At 35.6% G+C, this 24,137-nt stretch overlaps 1 protein-coding gene across 5 annotated transcripts in view; it reads left to right on the forward strand.

Annotated features, from left to right (window-relative positions):
* The window catches only part of LOC6642197 (CUGBP Elav-like family member 2), a 59,320-nt gene extending 35,183 nt beyond the window's left edge, over positions 1-24,137 (forward strand). For 3 of the 5 annotated variants that reach the window (XM_023175606.2, XM_023175604.2, XM_047010446.1), the window contains 5 exons: positions 11,361-11,539; positions 14,549-15,113; positions 19,388-19,939; positions 22,418-22,570; positions 22,732-24,137. In XM_023175606.2, coding sequence (XP_023031374.2) covers positions 11,361-11,539; positions 14,549-15,113; positions 19,388-19,939; positions 22,418-22,570; positions 22,732-23,003 — 1,721 coding nt within the window. In that variant the 3' untranslated portion in view covers positions 23,004-24,137. Of the gene's footprint in view, positions 1-11,360; positions 11,540-14,548; positions 15,114-19,387; positions 19,940-22,417; positions 22,571-22,731 lie in introns of those variants that run through there. The other 2 variants (XM_023175605.2, XM_023175608.2) reach the window with 2 other exon arrangements.

Raw genomic sequence — 24,137 nt, forward strand, 5'->3', positions numbered from 1 at the left:
AAAACTAAATATGGTTTTAATGAGAAACTTCACACACACTCTTACACACTTGCAAGTCTGTAAATTTTGATATTTTAAACAATAAAGGAATTTATATACAAACATCTCAAATTGAACTAAAGAAAATAAAACTCATTCCCAATTTCCGTAGAAGAAAAGAAAACCAATTCATAAGCTGAAACTTTGGATCTAATTTCTAAACATTTTCCTTATTTGGAGGAAACTTTTGAGTTCTGCTTAAAGGATATATTCTATCATATCAGAAATGCAAACATGACTTGCATATGTATATGTATATATGGCGATATATATATTGCAAAATGAATTCCCAAAGTAAGAAAGTCAGAGACAGAAACAGATAGATGAAACCTTTGCAGCAAAGTGAAAAAGAAACTAAAAATAAATAAATAAATACTAGAATTCATTGCAATAAGTTTATGAGTAGATCAGATGACTACACCAAAGGAAGGGGGGGAACAACTGAGGGGGGTGTGACAAAATGGTTGCTGTCACTCAGTCAAAAAGTGAAGCGTCACATGTGTGTGTAGGTCTCTGTCTGTCTGTCTGTCTCTGACTCTGTATAAGTTTTAGGAAATTTTGTGGCATATCGTATCTTTCATCTCGTTCTATCTTGCTTCCTATCTCATTCTCAACGTGTGCAAATGCGTTAACATAAATGTAACACGTTTCACTGTGGCAACAACAACAAGAACAACAATCACATAGAACATTATGTCACGTAGCTTTTGCATGTCAACGACAGACTAGAGAAAGATGGAGCTAGGTTAAGAGACACACCAAAAGAGACACCGAGAGAGAGAGAAGAGAAGAGAAACCGGTAGAGAAGACTTTTCTATACTCCCCCCCTCAATAAATACTTGGTTTCAGTTGGTCCAAGGAAACGAAAGCTGACACATTTCAATGTCTAACAGCACTAACAGAGGGAGAAGCCAAGTCTTAAGTTTCGACTTAACCGATTCCAAGATTTCAATTCAAACTGAAAATATCTATACATACATTTAAACTTAAGACAATGACTTGGCAGTAAAAAAATAAATATTTTTAGCTCGAACCTGTTAATTTAATTAACACAGATCCATAATGAAGAAGATTTCTGGGAAGCAAGTGTGGAGAGGGGGGCAAAGAGGGGAATGGGAGAATTATGCAACTAATAAGCCACGAAACAAACAAACAAAAAAAAGTAAAAACAAAATGTTTCTGCTGTTCCTGAGATACTATTAGCTTGGGAAGAATGCTTGGAGTTATAGATTTTTTATAGAAATGGCATGTAGAGATTGTTTGATTGATTGATAAATTGATTAATTGTTAGTTCAAATTGTTAAAGCCGCAACTCCAAAATTTTAAGGGCCATATACCTAGAAATTGTTCAATTATTGAAGGCTTATGACATTTGGTTTACAATTCAATTATTCAAAATTGATTTTTAAAAGTTTGTATTAATTTTCAATGAATTCGACTTAAGAACATTCCAAAAGAGTTTTACAACTAGCTTTATTTCATTGGGTAAGAATAAAATCTTCACTCAGGTGTATATTCATTTAATATTTCCATTTCTCCCCAAATAAATGCAATCCATTTCCATTTCCTGACCCCAATTTCAATTTAAAACAAAAAGCGTTTTAAAGCAATATTAAATGAACATTTGCTTCAATTAGTTATCCAATCTATTTCATTTCTTATCGGCTTTTATCAGTTATAGCTTGCTCTATATTTTCATTAGAATTTATTGTAATTTACTTGCATCCCCTGAACCCCTTCCCCGTCTCTCTCTCTCTAAGTCTGAAGTGTCTCAAGCACTTGAAATTCATTTCAACAAGAAAAATTTCAAAGCATTTGCCTCTTTTTTGGCAGAAACAAAAACACAAGGAAAAAGAATCTAATAAAAATATTGTCGAAATTATAAGAACGCAACCGAATTTGTTGATGGAGAGTTTTTCCACAATGCCCCTCCCCACCATCACTGAAGATGATGCAGCCCACTTATAAGCTCCCTTGCATATTTATAAAGTCACTTGAAAAATAGCAATATTTCCAAAACTACTAACTGTAGTTCAATACGGTATATTAAGAAAATGAAGAGGAAAAAGAAACAAAAATAATACAAAAACAATTGGCTTAATCCAAACTAACGGTATTTTTAAATATACACTTAAGCTAAGTCTTAATGTTGCATATTTATAAAGTCACTGTTCTTATTTTTACTGTAGCTTAAAATTAACTGAAAAAAACAATTTTAATTAACAAATAACATCGCCTCGGGAGCCAATAACCTTTTCTATGCGCCCTTGCATACTTCCAATAAGGTTAGCTACCAAACCGGCATTAATTTTCGCCCACTCATCGAAAAGAGCATCCTTAAGATGACTTAAAGTTGAAAACTGGCGATTTTCGGCATATACTCTCTGTGTGAGTATCCCCCATAGATTCTCCATGGGATTTAGATCGGGAGAACAGGCAGGCCACTCTAAAACTTTGATTCCTTTGGAGGAAAACCATGCTTTAGTCTCCCGACTGACATGGACTCTCGCGTTGTCCTGCTGAAAAGTATGTCGTGCATAGCCATTTTCATCTAAAAATGGTACCAGACTACTTTCCAAAGTACGGATGTAATCAACGCTTTTCATTCGTGATGATACCACTTCTAATGAAAGGACACCACTTATGGAAAATGCTCCCCACACCATAATGCTTCCACCACCAAAATTTCCCTTGCCACATTGAAGTGGTTTCTTCCGAATATCATGCCAATAGCTTCGAAACCCATCCAAACCCACCCATCCCTTCTGGACCATCCAAATCCCATTTTTTTTCGTCAGAAAAAATCATCTAAAAAAAAACTGCTTAAAAACTGTCGAGTTTAAAATATCCTTGATTTGGGGTTACCTCATTCCATATTGTACTCAAATTGCCTAATGCAAAATTTAATTTGGCAGTCTTATGACGTGCCAATAGATTGGGGACTTGCTTCATTTTTTCATACCGGAGTATTCCGGAACGTTTAAGAGTCCGGGAAATCGTGGAAAGCGATACATTAAGGCCATTTGTCGAACGCAAACGTGATAGTGACATTGAGGAGTTGCTGGCGTTTCGCACAATTTGCCTTTCCTCTCGCTTGTCGAGATGCCTTTTACGTCCAGTTCTCTTTATAGAGCCATACGAAGATGGATTTTTTAAAAAGTTTCGGACAACGGATTGACTACGACCACTGACACCACTATCGCTTAAGGCTATAATCTTGCCGTTTTCAATATCACTTAGAGATTGTCCACGAGGCATTTGCGCAAATTTATGGTTTTCTTAATTAATTCGTCCAAACTCCGCCAAATCTAATCTCAAACTGCATCAGAAAGCTCTAATTCTAAAGGTGACTTTATAAATATGCAACAGTAAAAACTCGCGACCATTCGATAAACAAAGTACCGTTAGTTTGGATTACGCCAATTGTTTTTGTATTATTTTTGTTTCTTTTTCCTCTTCATTTTCTTAATATACCGTATTGAACTACAGTTAGTAGTTTTGGAAATATTGCTATTTTTCAAGTGACTTTATAAATATGCAAGGGAGCTTAGCACAAAAAAATGAACGAGGAAGGAAAAACTCATCTTCTTGGCAGGGCAAGTTGCCAGTGAAGCACTTGAGAAAATCAAGAGGTATGAGAGCAATAGAGGGAGCAAGTCGGAGTGGTGAAGTGGCAAGGGGAGGATATATTAGAATAGGAACTGTTGGCGGTAATTGAATGAGCAGCAACAAAGCCAAAAAGAAAAAAAATATATGAAATGAAATGAAATTTCAAGCGGTCATCGTTTGGAAAAATGGAAAAAATAGATATACACATAACACAAATGAACCCTTCAAGCGAATGCAAAATGAGCAACAGTACAGGATACGAAGGGGGATTTGTCAGAGATGGGGAAGCTCCTCTGGCAGTTTGCCTATTGCCAACTTTCCATCTCTCTTTTCATTCTCATTTTTTTTTTTTTTTTTTTTTTTTTTTTTTTGTGATGCCAAAAGAGCTACGGAAATTGTGGCGCTCGCGGCCCGGAAGTGTTGCCAACGTAATCGAAACGTGGCTGGTCTCCGGCTCCATGTTCCAGTTCCATGTCCACTTCCATCTCCGTCTCCGGCTATCTGCTACTGGTGCTCCTGGCCGTCGATGACGCCGTCCGGTTTGTTGAGCGCAGATGAGCGGGTATCTCTAGATGATTTTAATGATTTTGTACATTTGTCGCAGTTGGCGGTTGGCTCCTCCATTAGCTTTTATGATGGTTAATTGTGCCCATATTTCAGTCTAGCAAAAGGATTCTGTCTGCGTGTTGCTGTGTGTGTGTGCCACTCGGTGTGCGAGTGTGTTTTATATGTTTAAAGTTTTTCTAATTGTTTTCAATGTGTCTGGTGAAGACAAGATATTAAAATTAAATTTCTACGAAAGATCTATAAACTAAACAGTAATCTCAATGTAAATTTTAGAACTCCCATTAAATTTTCAAACCAGTTTAAAAAAACAGAACAGATATTTCTTTTAAAAAGACGAAAATGATGGGAAGACGTCTTTTGATGGCTATGAAGCAAATACCCTAAATTTGATACGCAGAACACTTTTTTCGATTCTCTCTAAGAAACTGGAACGCTGTCCAGTAAAAACTATGAATTATTATCCCAATTTTTGTCTTGTTTTTTTCATATTGTTCAATTAATTAGCATTAGAATATTAAAAGTTTTTTGTCATCAACTTCTTTCTGATAGAAAACCTTTGATAACAATCTTAAAATGAAATTTAAAATAGAAAAAAATAGTTTTTTTTTAAAGAGATTTCTAATGATTACCTTATTACTTAGTAAGGTAATAACTAATTAATTTTTTACCTTATTAATTAATTTTCATTTTTTACCTATATTACTTACTTAACTAATAGAGAATTTAATTTATTTACCAAATATAAAAGAGTTATTTTGTCTTCATCAATCTTATTCAGTTGTCAAAGCCAGCCTAAAAGTATGCACATAATTTTTGTGTTTTTTTGAGTAACACAAGATTCACAATATTAACAAATTTTAAGTTGGTTTATCAACTAGAACACACGAAGCTCATACTTATCAACATAGAACAATTATTATTGTTGTTATTCCTAAACTCTCAAGAGATGTGATAGTGAGTTCCAAAATTCTATTTTACTCTTACTAATGTGATTCCATGATTTTATAATCAAGGATTATTCCTTGATACTTCCTTCACATTAATTCATTCCCCAATTTTGTTTGAGATAAATACATCCTTTTGTATATTCTAATAGTTTTAAGCCTCAGCTGCCTCTCAAGTTTCAATTAACAATTTCTTGCAGTAGCTAAGTAGTTAGGATAAGAAATTTGCATGATCCGCTTGAATTTAATGTTTTTCAATAAACATACCAGGCAGAAAGATTTTTCCATTGTCTGTGTGTTTGCTGGGACGAGAGGAGCAGGATGAGATTAAATGAGCTCCGCGGCAGAGGAAATGGAAATGCAGTATGCTCACACACATAGTTTTTGAAGTACAGTTGTGCTCAAGTTGAGTGTGTGTGGGTGTGTGTGTGTGTGCGGGAGAGAACACAGGAGCAACTTTTCGCATATTTGTATCTGTTTGTGTTGTTAAGTAGTTTTTGGAACAGCAGCGGCAACTGCATAAATATTTATTGCATAATATGGCGCACAGGGTGTTTCGGGTATGATTAAATTAACGAATGAATAACAAATCGGCTAAAGATAAAAATTAAGAGCCTAACTGAAATTTTCCCACCATCAAAAAGTTGTTAGAATTGAGAAAAAAAGCAAAAAATTATGATGGCATATGTGAGCGCGTGGGTCTTAGCCCAAAAGGGAGAAAGAGAGCAGAGAAGGAAAAAAGAAGGAAGAGCTCTTAACTCTCCTGTTCTCTGGCTTTCCCCATGGGCCAACTTTATAGCTTTCTCCTTTGGGTTTGGATGAATATCGTGTACCCAGACAGAACTTATTGCGGTGCAAAAATTTTTATGTTTTAATTCAATTAAGCTTCCTGTTCCTGCAAGAGCCGAGAGGCAGGAGGTGCCTGAGGGGCGCCTGGAAGGTAAATGAGGTTGTCGACACTTGCCGTGAAAAAATTTTCGACATTTTCCACGAGTTTTTCTTCTCTTCATTTCGCCCCTCCCCCTACTGGCTGTTTCCTGCTGCGACTCCTATTTGCATAATTTTGCAATAATTGACAAGCACAAAAATGTTAAGGCGGAAACGGAAATTAAAACGAAATTTAAACTACATTTTTCTCTGGCAAAAAGAATGTATGTATGTATGTAAATATATTACAATAAAGTTAATGTTAATTATTTGAACTCCCATAAAATTCGAAATTTGTGGAACTAAATGCTTAAATTGTTGGCATTGATTGACTGTAAAGATCCGATTTAAATTGTTCCTTTTAATGGTTTAGAAAGTGAGCAAATATTATAAGCTCAATTCAAATTCAAATTTGAAACCAATAAAGATTATAACTGCAATTGCAAAATGTAATAAATAATAATTTAAATCAAAAATTGTCCAAGTGTTTGATTACACAAATAAAATTAATTCAAAAGAAAATAGCCGAGGGCAAAAGCAAATATATATAAACATAAACATACTATAAATACCTTTCATACTTTGCAACATTTTGCAAAACTAAACTAATGCCGCATTTATGTGGCATTTATTAGAAAGAGAGATGATACATAGATGGTGAGAGAGAATGAGAGGCAAACACAATCATAGCCATTAGCCAAAACTTGTTCACATCTGTTTTTACATATGTATTCTGCTTTACAGCCTTTGCCTCGGAAGCGCCCTAGGCTATGCTTTGAATAATGTTGCAAACCAAAATTGCAATTATGTGTGTGAGTGTGTATGTATGTATGTATGTGTGTGTGGCGTATGTGTGGGTTGTAAGTATTGTGCTATGTGTGTGTGAGTGTGTGTTTGCATAGAAATCTGGCTGGCATGTTTAACATTTATCCCTCTTATACATTTACCATTTTAATGCTCTACGCATTACGATATCAAGTTTTGCCCCTCATCCTTATAACCAAATATATGTATGTATATATAAATCTTGGTGTGTGTGTGTGTGTGTGTGAGTCTATGCAAAGCTCTAACAACAACCCAAGGGCCAGATTTTCTTTAGTGGAAAAGTTCCTTGCTGTAAATTATTCTTATAAGTAGAAATCTTATAAATGCAACTGATATACTCTATATGCAATTTTGGCTCAAACTGCCAAAAGGCTTGCATATTTTAAGGCGTTGAGTTTATCTCATATTTTATGTTTTTTAAAATGAATATTTTTGTTTATCTAGAAAATTTATTTTCAAGAAATTGCTGGAAATCTGTCTTGAAGCTCAGTTATAAGTTTTAACGTAACAAAATACAAAAAACTTTGCATTCATATGAGCCAGATATTATATTTTACATTTTCAAAAATTTGATTAGAATATAAACTATGAGAAGTCAGTATTATTATAAGATGAACTTAGAAAATTTAGTAATGATAAGTTTCAAGTGGGAAGAACTTTGAAAAATAGGGATACCTCCAAAAAACTTTAGATATTAAAAGATCTTTAAATTCTTTCTTAATTTTAAATGATTTCTAGACTTCAAAGGGCATTCAAAGGGTTCACAATTTAATGCTTCTTAAGTTACCCTCGTGTATTTGCATTAACCTCGTAACATACTTAAATGCATTTGATATTGTTTCGAATATTTGCACAAAGCAGTTTTAAACTGTTGAGAGGAAGAGAGAAACCTTGAGGGAGTCACAATTAAAATGCGTAATTTGAAATTTAAATTTTTTCCACAATTCTGCAAATTGAATGCAATCTAATGCTTCGGTGACTTTTCATAATACGATCCAGAAAGAAGTGAAATAAAAATTATGCACATGACAAACTTCTTGGCTGGGGGGGGGGAGAGAGAGAGAGAGAGAACCCACAGAAACTTGATGTCTCAAGTGTGAAGTGAAATATCTTGCACACATAAGTACAGTTTCCGCTTTTGACTTGGTCCATATAAATCTTAAGACAGTTAACGACATGGGAAGAGGGGGGAGAGAGAGAGAGAGAGAGAGATATTTTGAGGATGAACTTACAATGCAAAGGAAGTTGCCCAAAAAAGTCAACTTTATGCGAATTTCATTTTACCAACATAATTGTAGGCACGAGGATGCAGAAGGAGCAGGATGAGGACGCAGAATGAGATGCTGAGAAACTGTTCGCTGCCAGTTGAGGAAACCAATTTGTGGTAATTGTCGTGAAATTGCAATTTCTGCAACTGTAATGGGGCCTGCATCTTAAGTTGCCCACAACGAAAAAGAGACAGAGAGATAAGTAGTTTGATGTGGGTGGGGGAGTGGGAGTGGAAGAGTGTGAGAAAGTTAAATGAGCTTGTTCCCTGGGTCCTGGAGAGTTAAGAAAATTGTGACAGTTGTTTGCACTCGACTCAGCTCAACTCAGCCAACTCGACCCGACTTCACTTGACTCGACTTGAGTCGACTTTCTCCCCGTGGAAGGTGAAGATAATAATAAATCGCCACGAGCTGAATTAATGTGGCAAGTGTTGAGGGACTTGTGGCAAGTGAGTCTCTTTTATTCCAACGTTAAAATTTTTGTTATAAATATTCACCACCAATATTAATTCAAAATGAAAACGGATGAAAGCATGTGCTTAGACTATATAGGAGAAAAATTGAAGAAAGCCGAGGAAAGTTCTCTCATTCTCCTCTATTACTTAATTTCAATTACTTGTAATTTACTAAAAAAAACCTTTCATTGCTGACCACATGGTTCTTTTTGATGCTCTCAACTTGTACTCAAGTTCTACTTCACTATATTTCTATACATGGCCAAATAGATGAGGGGGAGAGTGGGGACCCAATTTACAGCATGTCAAAACCAACAAGACCAACCAACCAACCAACACTCACCTCTATAAGTTCTCGGACTTTTGCACTCAGTCGCGCGTTTATCATCGGTGGAAAATCACGTGCGCATAAAACTTTCCAATCAGCGATGCCAAATACAAAAGAGGATGCTTAACAAGCTCTTCTCTTCAGTCCGGAACAGAAGAACCAAAAGATAAAGCACAAGTGTGTGTGTGTGTGTGTGTGTGGTGGTGACTCAGGTGCTTGCCAATAAGTTTTGCCGAGTTCAGTTCAGGGGGGTTTACTTTTTTCCGTTATCTTTGCAACTTAAAAGTGGCAAATCCATACAATAAATATATAAAATGTTACATTTTTGTGTCACACCTGAACTAACCTCAAATAAATTTTCCACATACATGTGCTGGACAGTTGGCTGCAGTAGAGAAGAAGTCGGAGAGGAAAGACGATAGGTAACTATCGCCAGTTGTTGAAAAAGTTTGCAACACGTTAAGACCCTTTCAGAGCGGGTGACGGGGGGAGAGAGACAGAGCTGAGTGCTCTGGGCGTAACTCGTTCTGGTTTCTGTCCTTTAGGCGAATGCAACAATTTCCAATCACTTCCGTTGCAGCGACACAATTTTCTATATATTTATACTTTACGACAAAGAAAGCCAACAGAACATTACCACGAATCGTGGATACTCTCATAGACACTTTCTTCTTAGAAACCCATTTGGTTAGAGTATTTTAGAGTAAAGTTTTCCAAGTGCATGCAAAACTTTTCAAAACTAGTCGATTGGTGGGAGAGAAAGAGAGTTTTGTCTCTAAAGTGTTGCCAAATGAAAAGTTTTACCTGCGCTTTTGTTGTCCCACCCATGCAGCTCTTCTGCACACATTTTGCATCTTCCCCTTGGATTTTCTTGTTGTTGCATTGATTCGATTTGTTGCGATTGCGTTTTTTCGTATTTTGCATGTGCGCCAAAAAGTTTTGCTATGCCAAGTAGATGCATTTGTTTTGGTTACCACCATCCAAGAAGAAGTTGGAAGATAAAGCATACAATTGTCAGGGAGTTGAAAAGTTTGCCCCTTCGCGCTCTCACAATTGTTCTTACGGGAGATCGCCAGGAAAGACGCTCAAACACATGTGCAACAGCAGTATTAAGGATTTATTGTCGTTCTTAAGCTTTAAGTTCTTTTTTGATTAATTTCAAGTCCTTCACTAATAAATTAACAAAGAGACGAAGCGGAATCAGGAATTCTGCATCGCTCATGTTAAACAATTTTTGCTTTAAGCTCATCCAAGCAGTTGTAAAAACCAAGTTGTAAAATTTTCACACAACCTCATTAAAGTCCTTAAGAGTTTTCCGCTAGGGTAAATGTACTTACACGCACAAACACACATAAACCAAAATCTACTAACAATATTTTGACAATGTTTACAAGAACATGAAATCAGCGAAAAACGGCTAAACTTCTACATAAACTTAAAAAAGTTATATCAACAGTTTCTAAAATTTAACTACATACCAGGTTGAGAATAGTTTCCCCTTTACAGAAAGGTTTTTGAAACGCTTAGAAAATAAATAATGTATTTTCACAACCTTAAAAAGCTTATGATTATCAAAAATCACTAAGTTTAGCTTTATGTTTTTAAGTCTCTTATAATAATATATATTTAAATTTTCAAATTCTTAAATCTGGAGAAGCTGAATTGAATAAAAATTTATTAACTAGAATTACTTTAATACAATTTTTAGAAGTATCTACATATATTTTTATCTAGGTAAGTGGATACTGGATAACTGGATAATTACTCTTGAAATAGCTTTTTTAGTTTGGCTTGAAAAGAGCTAAATTTACGGTACAGCTGCAGCTGAAGCTTTAAATTCAGCATTCGCATTCACCTATGGTTTTAATGTCATTTTTATGACAACCATTTGCCGTTAAATTTCACTCGTCCTCGTACTGTTGCTCGTTACGTTTCCAGTCACAAAGGACTCTATCAGTCAGTCAGTCTGTCAGTCATTCACTTAGTCAATCAGTCAACTTGCAACAGTTTTTTTTTTTACAACCATGTTGCGGGAGCTTGCATGAAGTACCCACAAACCGTAATAATAGTTGTATGTTCTTCTTGTTACACTGGCAACTCATTAAGTTGAACTTTAAATATCCCGCACACAGAGGAAGCCAGAGAGGATGGATAAGAGGAAGAGGAAGAGAAGGCACATTGCCGCCATGTTGTTTTCGACCTCTTGACCTGGGCTCCCATGATACTTAATTGTTACAATATTTATACATATAAAATATTATTCCTACTTTTTTTCCACCTGGTAATTTTCTCTGTACTTCAGCTTATAAGTACAAACTATTTTGTTTGCTTTTTCAAAAACAATTTTTAAACATTCCAATTTTAATTTAATGCTATTTTTTTTTTTTTTCTCTTACAGAGCGCAAACTTTTCGTTGGCATGCTGAATAAAAAGTACACAGAAGCCGATGTGAGGCAACTATTCACGGGCCATGGAACCATTGAGGAGTGCACCGTGCTGAGGGATCAGGTGGGCCAGAGCAAGGGCTGTGCTTTTGTAACATTCGCAACCAAACAGAATGCCATTGGGGCGATCAAGGTAAGTTGAAAGCTTTAATCCCAATGGGAGGGGGGACACTTTTTAGTCCTTTTAATTAGCACATATTTAATTAGTATTTAATATTCTTCTTTAAGTTTGAGTAGATCATCTTATAAATTGCTTTTTTTCGCCTAGTTTCAACTGTTATTTAAAAGGTGAAATATCCTTTTTTGGAACTTTAATCTTAGCTTAAATCTTCTGAATGATCGTTATGGTAGAGAGCTTTTAAATTGCCGTTAGATTCATGAAAGTATCTACATTAAGGCCCCATTTAGAGCTTAAAGAGCCTTTCCCATTGTCTATGCTTGGTTTTTGTTTTTTGTGCTGTGGTTAAACTGTCGCAATGATTAATTGTTGCTGGTGGCATCCGAGAGTCGCGCATATAGTAAAACACGGTTCATACTCTCGCCCCATCTCGCTCTTTCTCCCTCTCGCGACCGCGTATAAAGCTGCATGGCAAGGCAACAAAAACAAGAGCAAAAACCACAGGCAGCTGCAAACAGGAAGCTGAAATGCAAGCAAGACGCCGCCTCTGGCAGCGGAAGAAGTCAACTTCCTACCGCTCCTCCTGCAACTCCAAACACACACTCACACACACACACACACACATTCAGATACACATGACCATACTAATGCAAGTTTTGCGCCGGAAACAGGCAAAATTACAAACTTCCGACAGGCCAAACACAAACACATGTAATACAAACATACACATGCTTGGTATGTGTGTGTGTGTGAGAGAGTGAGAGAGTGAGAAAGAGAGAAAGCATAAGCACAAGGACAGTGGCAAATATGTTGTCTCTGTTCTGTGTATATTGCACATAATTTGTCGCCTTTTGCAAGATGAATGTTGTGCGGATTGTGCGGGGGCCAGTCATCCAGCCAGCAGGCAGCAACAACAAAAGCAACAGCAGCAGCCATTATAAAGCCATATATGTATATGCACACACAAGTACAGTATGCACTTGCAGTTGATAGATTCTCTAAAAGAAAGAGGGACCCAAGAATAGATTACAGGCAAGAAATGATTTGAAGATCACAAAAAGTGTAACTAAAGTGTTTGTCTTAATTTCGACCTTCTGTTCTTTTATCCTTCAGAAACTCTATCCTTAAAGAACATTTCGATCCCACGCTAAAAAATCACTAAACACATGCAAAGCAAAATCATACGAATAGATCAGAGTCATCCAAAAGAAACCCTTTCCATTTCTATTTTTTGAGTTTAGACTTCATTAGTCACTTGTACTTCCAAAATTATTCTTTAGTGGGTAGTTTCCACTGTTGCTAGGATATTTGTGTATATGTGTGTGTACATATGTGTGTGTGGGCAAAATTTTAATGCATTTGAAGTCAAATAATGTGATGCGAAGCACGCACCCAAACAATGAGCTGGCCACGACCAACAAAATGATTTGACTAAAATTGAGGAGCTAAAAGGGGTTTCAAGACAGAGAGGAGGGGGGAGAGAGGGTGAAGGCGACTAGCTGGGGATGCTTTAGCATCCTCGTCATCCAGTCTCTGTTCCCCGAGGATGGATTGCAACGTCATTGCAGTGCAGTGTTCCATTGACGCCTGAAAGTATGCAATGCTCTATGCTATGGAAATGCATTTAAAGCAATTTATTCTTTTTGTTTTTCATCCAGTTCTTTTATATCATCCCAAAGAGGACAAAACGAAAATGTAGAAAAACATTGGACAAAATGATGCTGGCAATTTTTCAGCTCTTCATGCAGATTTTCTTGTTCTCTCACTAATTTGTCAAGCTCTGGGCACAATAGAGAGAGAGGGAGAGAAAGAGGGAGAGGAGTAAGACAAAGAATTTGTGTATTCGTTTAAAAAGTTTGTCCCAAAATTCTCAACGTATATGCAGAATAATCGTTTGTTCTTTCCAAACAAAGTCATCTCGGGTTTTTCTCTTAACTTTGGCGACCTACGGAAATTTGCCTAATTACTTCAACATCCCCTTTAACGAGAAGAACAATGTGCCGCGACAGTGGGCCATAAAAGTCATAGCGACGCAGCCACAAGAATTTATAGTCAATGTAATTAAAGCTCTGGCCAGAGTTGCCACCATCACCGCCACGACCGCCACATTGAAAGCGAGCCGCTAAAACAAACAGCCCGTCTACAAGTCCAAGTGCCGCCACCGCGAATTTCTCCCATGATATATATGTACGTATCGCTCCCTCCCAAAAAACACAGTCTACCTAAACCGGAAAATGAGTAAAGTGGCTAAATGTTTGGTTTTAGTAGCCAAGAGTTGCCACCCATCCCAGACCCAGCACTTTCAACCTCATGCCAGAGTGAGTTGTACTTCTGGGCGGCTGTGTAAAACTATTTTGTGGCGGCAATTTTGTTTTGTTTGGGCTTAGATCTCGAAAAAGGTGTAAATTAAGTTGCTTAAGGGAAAAGTTTGGGTGGTTTCCAACAGGGTGTGAGTGGGGGAAGGCAGAGGCACATTGAGTGGGAGTCTGCAACTGCGACTGGCGGTCGGCTTAAGTGCGCGTCATTATTTTGATGTTGTAAGCCGTAAAACTTATCAAAAACAGTTGGGGCTCATCGTAATGCCTCGCCACAATTGCAACAGCATTACTTCCTGTTGGAAGGACGATAGCGACAGCCAGTGGATTGACGAGAAGAGCGAATTGTTTTCAGAGTGCTTGTGGTGAGATTTAATGATAATGGAGAGACAAATAGAGACACGGCATAAGGGAGTAAAATATGAATTGTGAGCGTAGAGGGTGGCAGACTTCATCACTCAAAAATTTTGCAAACTTTTTAAATCTCCTTTAATATTCTATTCATTTTTTGTAACAGAAGCTCCCACCGAAGTTATTCAGAACATTACATTAATTTGAGTGCTTAAGTATTGGGCTATATCTGTGCCTAAGCGAGTCGAGTCATTTAATAGTAAAGTGAGATTTAAGGACTATTCCTGTGGAATAGCTTCTTCCTTCGCCCGATCAAGTCATTGTATTAAGAAATTTTTAAAATCCATTTATTTTTCAGGCCCTTCACCAAAGTCAAACCATGGAGGGATGCTCTGCTCCCCTTGTTGTTAAGTTCGCTGATACCCAAAAAGAAAAGGATCAAAAGAAAATGCAACAATTTCATGCAATATGCGGCATCAATGCCCTAACCCAGACACCCAATGGAGCTGCTGCAGCCACAGCGCCCGTGACATCGAATCCAGCTGCCACGGCATTGATAGCCACGGCAGCCAATGGCCAGGGGGCAGCAGCAGCCCGTCCTACCCTAGCAGCAGCAGTTCCCACAGCTGCTCAGCAGGCAGCAGCAGCCGCAGCAGTTGGCGGAGCAGCAGTAGCCGCTGCAGCAGCACAAAATGCAGCTGCCACTTTGGTACCAGTGCCACAAGCAGCCACATTGAATCCTGCCTCGTTGCTGGCCACTGTTGGTAATCATCATCATGCGCATCATCCCCACCATCACCCCCACCACCAGACACCTGGGGCAGCGGCAGCAGCAGCAGCGGCGGCCTATCTATCGGATCCAAATGTGCAGTTGTTTCAGCAATTGCAGCAATATGGTCTCTCACCGGCACATTACTTGCAAGGTGAGTAGGAATTTCGAAATAGGAATAATGCATTTACTTTAGTTGATAAGCATATTACCTACGAGAGTCTCCCACCTCCCACCGAATTCCCCCCTTCAATTGAGAAATGAGTCAGTCTTTAGTTTTTACCTATCTATCAATCTATTTCTTTCTTCACCAATTTTTGATCGTGTCTTGCCACCCCAACAAAATTTATACAGAGTAAAAGAAAATGTTTCATTTTTCTTGTTTGTTGTTTAACTTTGCTGTTTGTATCTTCATTTAATTTAATTTTTTTTTTTCTTTATATAAATTTTCTGTTTGTCCTTTTTCTTTGTCGTGTTGAACATTTTGATTTAGATAGAAATCTTTATGTTAAATGAGAACAAAAGAGAGAGAGAAAAATCATCAAGAAAGTCAAGATTTGAATGAGCTGCTGGAAATAACAAGCAAATGGAATAGTATTCAAGATATACATAGCATTTTTAAAGCATACTTTTAGGCTATATATTTTAAGGAATCATTAAGTGCGAGTGAACAAAATCTAATCATGTTCCCAGGATTCTAAGCTACAGCCAAAGTGAGGGTCACTCTTCTTATAGTTTCCCCTTTTGATTCTGTGCTTTCTTTACATCTTAACCCAGTTGCTTGGGTTTTCCCCCCCCCTCAAAGAGAATTAAAGACCATTTCAAAAAAAGCAACAGAAAATTATGCACCCTATGACAAAGCTGTTAAACATTGCAGTCATTTGTTGAACCATTTAAAAAACAACTAAACAAGCATTAAAAACAAAACAAAACAAAAAAGTACAAGAAATGAAGAAAAAGTAAAAAAACCATTTACAACAAAAGCCAACATTGTCTCTGCTTTGCTGTCTTTTTCATTTTGTTGCTCCCTGTCATGGCTTCATTTATAACATGCAAAAGATGTAAAGGAAAGGACGGAAAAAAAAAATTAAGGGTCAGCCATCTTGTAGACTATATCCTGTCATTTGCTACTAGGAACAACAACTGTCAAATAATTAATTTCAATTTAAGCAACAAAAATTTACATAAATGCAGACGAAGACGAAGTAGTAGACGGAGAGAAAGTTTGCGAGAGAGCTTGATGAATAAAACAAAAATTGTAATAGGATTAAAAGGTAGATTCTGATGCTGCTGCTGCTGATGATGGGAGAGAGACTTACACACAGATTTCGTACGTGTTGCATATGCAACACAACTCTTCATTAGAATGGCCGACAACGTGCCACGCCCCACAATCTCCCGCACTTCCGCACTCCCTCCCTACCACTCAGCTGTCTGGACAGTCTCGACCATGTGGACATTTTGCGCATAACAAATCAAGCAAGGCAAAAGAAAAAAAAAAGAAGGGGGGCTAAAAGGGAAATCACAGACAACCAAATGTTGAAGCGGCGCGTGATGTAATCGTAGAACATGAGCAAAGTAGAAAAAAATAACCAAAATAGAGGAAAAAATCAGATGCCAAATGTTTTGTCAAAGGAAAAGCTTTGATACTCTACAGTAACAGAAAAAACTTTACCAAATCAAAAGGTTTAAGACTACATAAAAGAAAATGAGAATGCCGTCAATTGATAGTTTTTGAATGAAATTGAACTCAGTTAAGAGAGAAAGAATCACAATGATAATGAGCTCAAGCAATTGACTGTTTAGCTTATCAAAAGTTGTCCCAACTAGCCCAAAGATATCTGCTTTGACATATACCCCAACAGAAGGGAATAACAGAATAAGGTAACTGGTAGAGTGGGCAATGGGAAGGTAGATACATAGATGAGTCAAATGGGTGGCTAAAAGCCGTTACAGTAAACGTTCCATAAGCGTTGACAGTGAACGAATGGAGGGCAACAGTTAGAGAAGCAACTTAGAAGCGACACAACGTATGCCACTTGAATAACAAATGACATTTTTAAATGTCAGCAAAAGTACGAGGGGCGCAATGTTCAGGACACTAAAGGACAACAACCAGCGACGGCGACAGCAACGATGATGATGGCTAGCAAATGTTTGAGACGTGCCTGCATTTGGCTTGGCCACATTTCTAGGAGTTAAATAAAAACGCGTTAAGTGGAGACAAAAAATGTTAACGTAGAAAAAGGTAAAAATCACAGGAAAAAAAATCTTAAAGAAAATGCTTTTCTTTGCCAAATATTTTGCGCCTCAAAGCAAATAGCTTACAAAGCAGCAGAGAGCAGAAGTAGGAGGCGAAGGTGGAGCTGCCCCAATAGCTGCAGGCTTCTTGTGTGCCACAAAGGACGCGCTGATGCAATGCCAATGTGGCATGAACATAGAGTGTTTTGCCCCCAGGTGGCCAAAAGGTACTTAAAGTTTTTATTCAACAAAAAAAAAGGGAGAATATAGAAGAAAAGAGAAGAAAGAGAGGCAGGTGAAAAGACTATTATATGTAGTTTTATTTTTCTATCTAGCAGCTCATTCAAAATTGATACACAAAATATATATGTTTATAAAAACAATGACTTTTGCCTGTCTGTGTTGTCTGTATTTTTGTTTACAGTAGAGCATGCCATAAACACACACACACACACTGAATACACACTGAATACACACACATCCACACTTAATACACACTCATAGTACAATAAATAAAAAGCCATGTTTAGGTATTCTGTTTTGTGTAGACGCTTGACGCAAAAAAGACTTAAATGAAAATCAATTGATAACTAATTAGTTTTTAATCTTAATTACACAGAGAAAAAGTTTAGTAAACTTCTTAAATTCTTCCCAAAAATTATTTAAAATAAACAGTTTATTTCTGATAGATTATTATATCAAGTAAATTCTTTCGCAAACATTTGAATATAATTTATTTTCACATTATTGTTATGTAATAAGGATAAACAAAGGACCAAAAAAAGTATCCTTTGTTTATAATTATCAAACTTTTTCTCTGTGTATTCAAATCATTTCTGGTAATTTAATTGTAAGTGCTGCATACAAAAAAGAAAATATTTATGAGCCAACCCCATAGAGTGAAAATTCAATCAGCTGCCTTCTAATGCAATTGCAATTTAATTTAATTAAATTTGATTTGATTTGATTTTTATATACCTACATTTATATATTTACATTTCGTTTTTTATATATACATATATGTCTAACTGCATTTGATACACTGAATTCGAATCTTTTTTTCTTTTATTTATGTATATTTTGTTGTATGTTTATGCATTTTAATGTAATTTATATTTATTTTTTTACTTATTTTTTTATTCATATTTCATTTTTTTATTATTTTGATTTGATTCACTTTTCATTTAACATAAAATAGTTTAAAGCATTGAAGAATATTGCAAACGAATAATGTTCCAGAGTAAAAAAAAAGTCTCAGCTTAGAAATAAAATTCAAAACAATTTCTCAAGCGTATTCAATTATATTTAAACGAGTTGACATTAGTGAGCCTTCCCGTTTTGGATCCAGATAAAATAGTTTAATCCAATTTATTTCGACTCAAGATCTATTCAAAGATCTACTTGTCTGATCAATTACATTCATACACATCATTTAATCATTTATTTAGAAAGTTTGTTGAATTAGAGGAATTATTATGATTGAAAAAAGTCTCTGACAATTTGGAACTTGCATTTTAAATTTAAAGTACAGATAAATGGCTTTCAAAACTCACGATAAAAACACGAAGGATATGTTAACTTTGGCTAGTTTTCTTAACTTCAGAACTTTCTTCAAAAAACTTACAGAATTTTAGTAGCTTTCTATTTGTTGATATAATTTTTAGTCATTCAGGTTGCATAACATTTTAACCAGACAATTTATTTTTATTTATTTTCATTTTTATATTTTTCATTTTTGTTTATTCATCTTCATTTTGTATCATATTCTTTTTATTGAATTTTTCATTTCTTGTTTATGATTTTTATGTTTTACATATTTACATGAATATTATCAGAAAAAAAAAAAAAAAATTTTAAAACCGAAAACTGCAAAAATTAATATTTTGTTGTGAAATACATATCAATTTTTTTTTTTTTTTTTTGTTAATTATAATTTCCTGTAAATGTAAATAATCCAATTGGGTGTGTGTTTTCTTCTATGTTTTTTTATATATATAAAACTATTCGTTGAACATTTTTTGGTATGTCTATGATTGACTCTGTGGTCATGTACAAAACAATCAATCAAACAATCAATCAACCAACTCAACCAAAACCTTACCAAAACCATAAACAAAAACCAAAACAAAAAAAAAAAACAATCTTGTACAAAAAATACAAAAACAAAAAAAAATGGAATGAAATCAGGATTAAATTTCCACCCACCGGATAACAGTGCCCACCACAGCCAGCACGGTGCATCAGCCGCTTCCGCCGCCACTCTATCGGCTGTCGGGAACGTTGCCGCAGCCGCCGCCGCTGCAGCAGCAGCACCACCACCACCAGCTCACCACCCACACCCCCACCCTCACCACCAACACCCCGCAGCAGCAATTGGCGGGACAGCCGGGACACCATCCAGCGGCGGGATCTCTGCCGCCGGGCATGTTGCTGGCACTGGACTGCTCGCCGGTCCATCCATGTCTATGCAGAATTTGGTAACTCTATTGGCCACGCCCACGCATCAGCTCACCGCCCCCAACAGCAACAACAACAACGGCAGCAGCAGCAGCATCAACAACCACAATACCACCACCACAAGCAACAACAATTCATCTTCTGTTAACCTTCAACGTCAGGCTTTGGCGTTTAGTCAATTGGTCGCACATCAGCATCCGCTGACACAAGGACATGCACATCCTTCGAGTATACAACAAATAATGGGCGCAGGACCCGCTGCCGCCACACTAAGTGCCATTTGTAAGTAGAGCGATTTGGTTATTCTTAAACCTTAACCCTATTTTCCCCAAAATACCCAAACAACCACCTCTCTACCTCCTACTCCTGCCCACTCTTCTGTCTATATATGTGTTTGTGCTAATTGTGTCTTCTTCTACTTCCCCAGTACTTTTGTATGTGTGTTTCGTTGTTGTTGTTTTCAAAAATTCTATTTATACATAAGCACTAATTAAATGTTCCTTATACTTATCGCACCCAATCGATCGCCCCGCCAGCTCAGCTTGCATGCGCTAAAGCTCTTAATTCCAAACCAAAATAATTTTACTACACAAAACCGAACTGAACCATCTTTTAGTCTATGTATATCCTGGAATGACAGGATATCATAAAAATTAATATACTTCAATCATGTTTTCAATATATAAGCTAATCTAAATCATACATTTTCAGCACAATATTGTAAGTTTAAAAAAACATTTTCCGAAAATTACCTACCAGATGTATTACAATTTATATATTCGATTGAAAGAATAACAATTTTAGGAAGTCAAAAAATAAGTTGACTTTGACAAAGAATACTGACAACTGGGAATAGTTTTAGATATTTACCCTCCTACTGAACATTATATTGGCACTTATATAAATCTTAAAGTAAAGAAAAAAAAACTTATCAAATTCATAAAGAAAAATATTGTTAATCGACACCCATATTGATAGCTGATGCAAACATTTAAAATTAAACTAACTTATTCCTTTTGTCTCTATTGTCTCCCAAAGAGTTTATCTTTAACATAGTTCGATCAAAAATCAATAACCCTGGCCCTGTCCCTGTCAAATGCCCAACTTTGTCACTATTGTTAATTAAAATTTTTCAATATATTCATAACGTTGCTCTGGCATCGTCCCCTATGCCTTTTTCTATCTAATTCGTACATAGCTGGTTTGTTTCTATTTTTTTGTGTATTGTCAATAAAAAATGTTAGATATATGCAACAGCTAAACCAACAATATCTAAACAAAGACAAAAACAACCTAACAATTTCACAGGATGCCCACCAATATCAAAACAAACAATACAAAAATAAAAGAAAACTAACAAAAATTCAAATCAATGCCAACACACAAATGGAAAAAACAAAATCCCCTTCATACAATGCCCTGTTGATTGCTTTTGGTGAAATAAAAAAATTAAGAAAATAATAATAACCATATGCCAGAAAAATCGCAGAAACAGAATAGAAATTTTACAAACGGTCAATTGAAAAAAAAAAACAGAAAATTTGTATTGAATAGGTCAAGGCTTAAATATTCTTTAAAATTTTACAGCAATATTCACAGTCCAAAGGTCTCTCACATATAAATATTACAATAACTTATTTCTAAAATAAAACAAAAATAGAATTTTAAAGGGCTTTTGTCCCTTTTTTGTTCTTTTTAATTAGTAACAACAATTTTTGGCAAATTTCGCAATCATAAAATTAATTCGAGATCTAAAATTGCGCAATACTCGAATAACCATAAATGGTTTTGACAACATCAAAAAAAAAAACTGGTCTTTATAATTTAGGTCCTTGATGATTTTTGTGTATTTTGCCACCATCAAATTGCATGAAATGTAAAAAAAGAACAACTGCAAAGAATGTAATAAATTTTTAGCAGATTACAAAAAACAACCAAAAAATAGAATGAATACGGTTATAAAAATTTTGATAGTAACGCATAAGGAATACCCTTCTGCAAGTAGATAAATCAGTTGAAAAATGTCTGTTTTTTACAAAGAAAATTTGTCCAAAATCGTCAATAGTTCGAGTCCATATAAAAATCAATTAATTTTTTGCAAGAAATTATTATTCCAAATATATAGCAATATATTGAACATAATTATTATAATCTTTCGAAAGCCAAATGCTTCGTTTTACTAGGAAGTTTCAGTGTTTTTCGAAATATTAAACAATTTTCGAACCATTTTTTTGTTAAATTTATATTGAAATGCACCCATTTCGTTAGGGTATCCAAAATATTTTACATGAAGCACAAAGCAAATGTCAGTGGGCGGTAGGAAAGCCTGTAAGGCTGGGCTCAATTAAAAAAAAGAACAACAACAACAAAAATAAAGACCAACAACAAAGGGCTAACAACAAATTTATTTCTTGGTTTTATTTTTTGTTTTTCCTTGCAAAAGGATGTGAAATTTAATAATATAAGGGACAACAAAAAACAAAGAGAGCCACAGAAAGAAAAAGAATGAAAAATTCTCATATGCGTTAACTCAGCTGTAGGTTGTACGTGCATATGTGTATGTGTGTGCGTGCGTGTGTGTGTGGTTATTTTTACTGTTCTATCTGTTAGCGACTCTCTATATGTGTGTGTTTGCGTGTGTTATGTCTTTGTCCTTGTAGTATAATTTGTTATTTTGAGAAAGTAAAATCATATATTAAATTTTTGTATTTGTTGTTGAACAATTTTTTTGCTAAATTTGATGTTTTGCATTTGTTATAGGGCCGACAGCAGCCACCGAACCTTATGCACCCACACATCTCAGTGGATTGACCAATGGGTCAGCAACCGTTGCCTATGGAGCCGCCGCACAGCCCCTAACTGCCAGCGCCCTTCAAGCAGCTGCAGCGGGCGTGGCGGGCAAACAGATCGAGGGTGAGTAAAACACAAATTGTTGCCTACTTTTTGGCATTTGAAAAGTTTTTGTATCGGTATATTTAAATGCCCTTTTAAAGCATTAATTAACGCTTTTAATACCATAATTGATGCACAATTTATAATTATTTTCATTAAATATTCTCCATTTTGCATTTCAGGGCCCGATGGCAGTAATCTGTTCATATATCATCTACCTCAGGAATTCATTGATACGGATCTCGCATCGACATTTTTGCCCTTTGGCAATGTGCTGTCAGCCAAAGTGTTTATCGATAAGCAGACAAATTTATCGAAATGCTTCGGTTTCGTTTCCTATGACAATCCACATTCGGCAAATGCGGCCATTCAGGCGATGCATGGTTTTCAAATAGGCACAAAACGCTTGAAGGTCCAATTGAAACGTTCCAAGGATGCGGCCAAGCCGTACTAAACACATACACACACACACTCACCCCACACCTCTCTCCACACACACATACACATTTAGCTATTAGGTATATACATACATACATATTTGTGCCTTTTTAGGGAAAGTTTTGTCGAAACCAAAGGACCAAATTTAATAATTAAGTAAATACATTTACATAATACATATTTTCGAGTGCACAAATAAAGAAAATCCCACAAAAACCAATCCAACAATTCAAACCAAAGATGGAAGCAGAAGTGAAATGTTGTTGTTAATCGTTTTTGCTGAACAAAACACAAAAAAAAAATTTAACAAAAACCCCCCAAAAAAAAAAAAAACCCCACAAATCTAAAGCTGCTTTTTGTTGGCGGCGCCAAAGTATTTTTCAAAGCCAAATAGTTAAGCAAAAAAGTAAAAGTAAAAGCAGTGACAAATGTTTTGCAATAAAAAAAAAAAAAAAATTGTTAATTTTTTATAAATAATAGTAAAAGAAATTTGTAGTAGTTCACAACATTCGAAACTTCACAAGAAAAACAACAAAACCTAAACATAAAGAAATTGCATTAAGTCATTGTTAATCAACTGAATCCTCCGTTGATCCTTGAAAGCTTTATGAAAAAACTATTTGATTTAAAAACAACGATAGTAAAATCGATAACGATAACTAAAAACTTATATCAAAGTCAAATTTATTGGATCTATTCAATCGGAGGGTTGAAAACTAGAAATATTTAATTAATTTTCTTAAATTAAATGCACCATTGTTTATTTCAATATAACTTAACCCTCTAATTATCATATAGTCATCTCTATATAGTTGTAAACTATTTAAATTTAAACAAAAAAAACTAAAAAGAGGTAAATATAATTAATTTAAAGTGTACTTAATTTTTGCACATGGAAGAACATTAAAAAAGAAACATAAACAAAAGCGAAATCTATAAATTAAAAATAAAATATTAAGTTTAGTGAATACAATTAAAATTCTAATCATAAATGAAAGAAACGAAGCTTTTTAGTGAGTATCGAAAATGTAATTGTACTTGTAATCGTTCATGTACTTGTAAGTACTGGTAATTGATAAAAGGCAAAAGTCCATAACTAAAATGGTTTTCATATTTTCAAACAATAAATAACTTAAATATATACAATAAA

The sequence above is a fragment of the Drosophila willistoni genome, assembly GCF_018902025.1.
Source record: "Drosophila willistoni isolate 14030-0811.24 chromosome 2R unlocalized genomic scaffold, UCI_dwil_1.1 Seg167, whole genome shotgun sequence".
In the NCBI taxonomy this organism is placed as follows: Eukaryota; Metazoa; Arthropoda; class Insecta; order Diptera; family Drosophilidae; genus Drosophila; species Drosophila willistoni.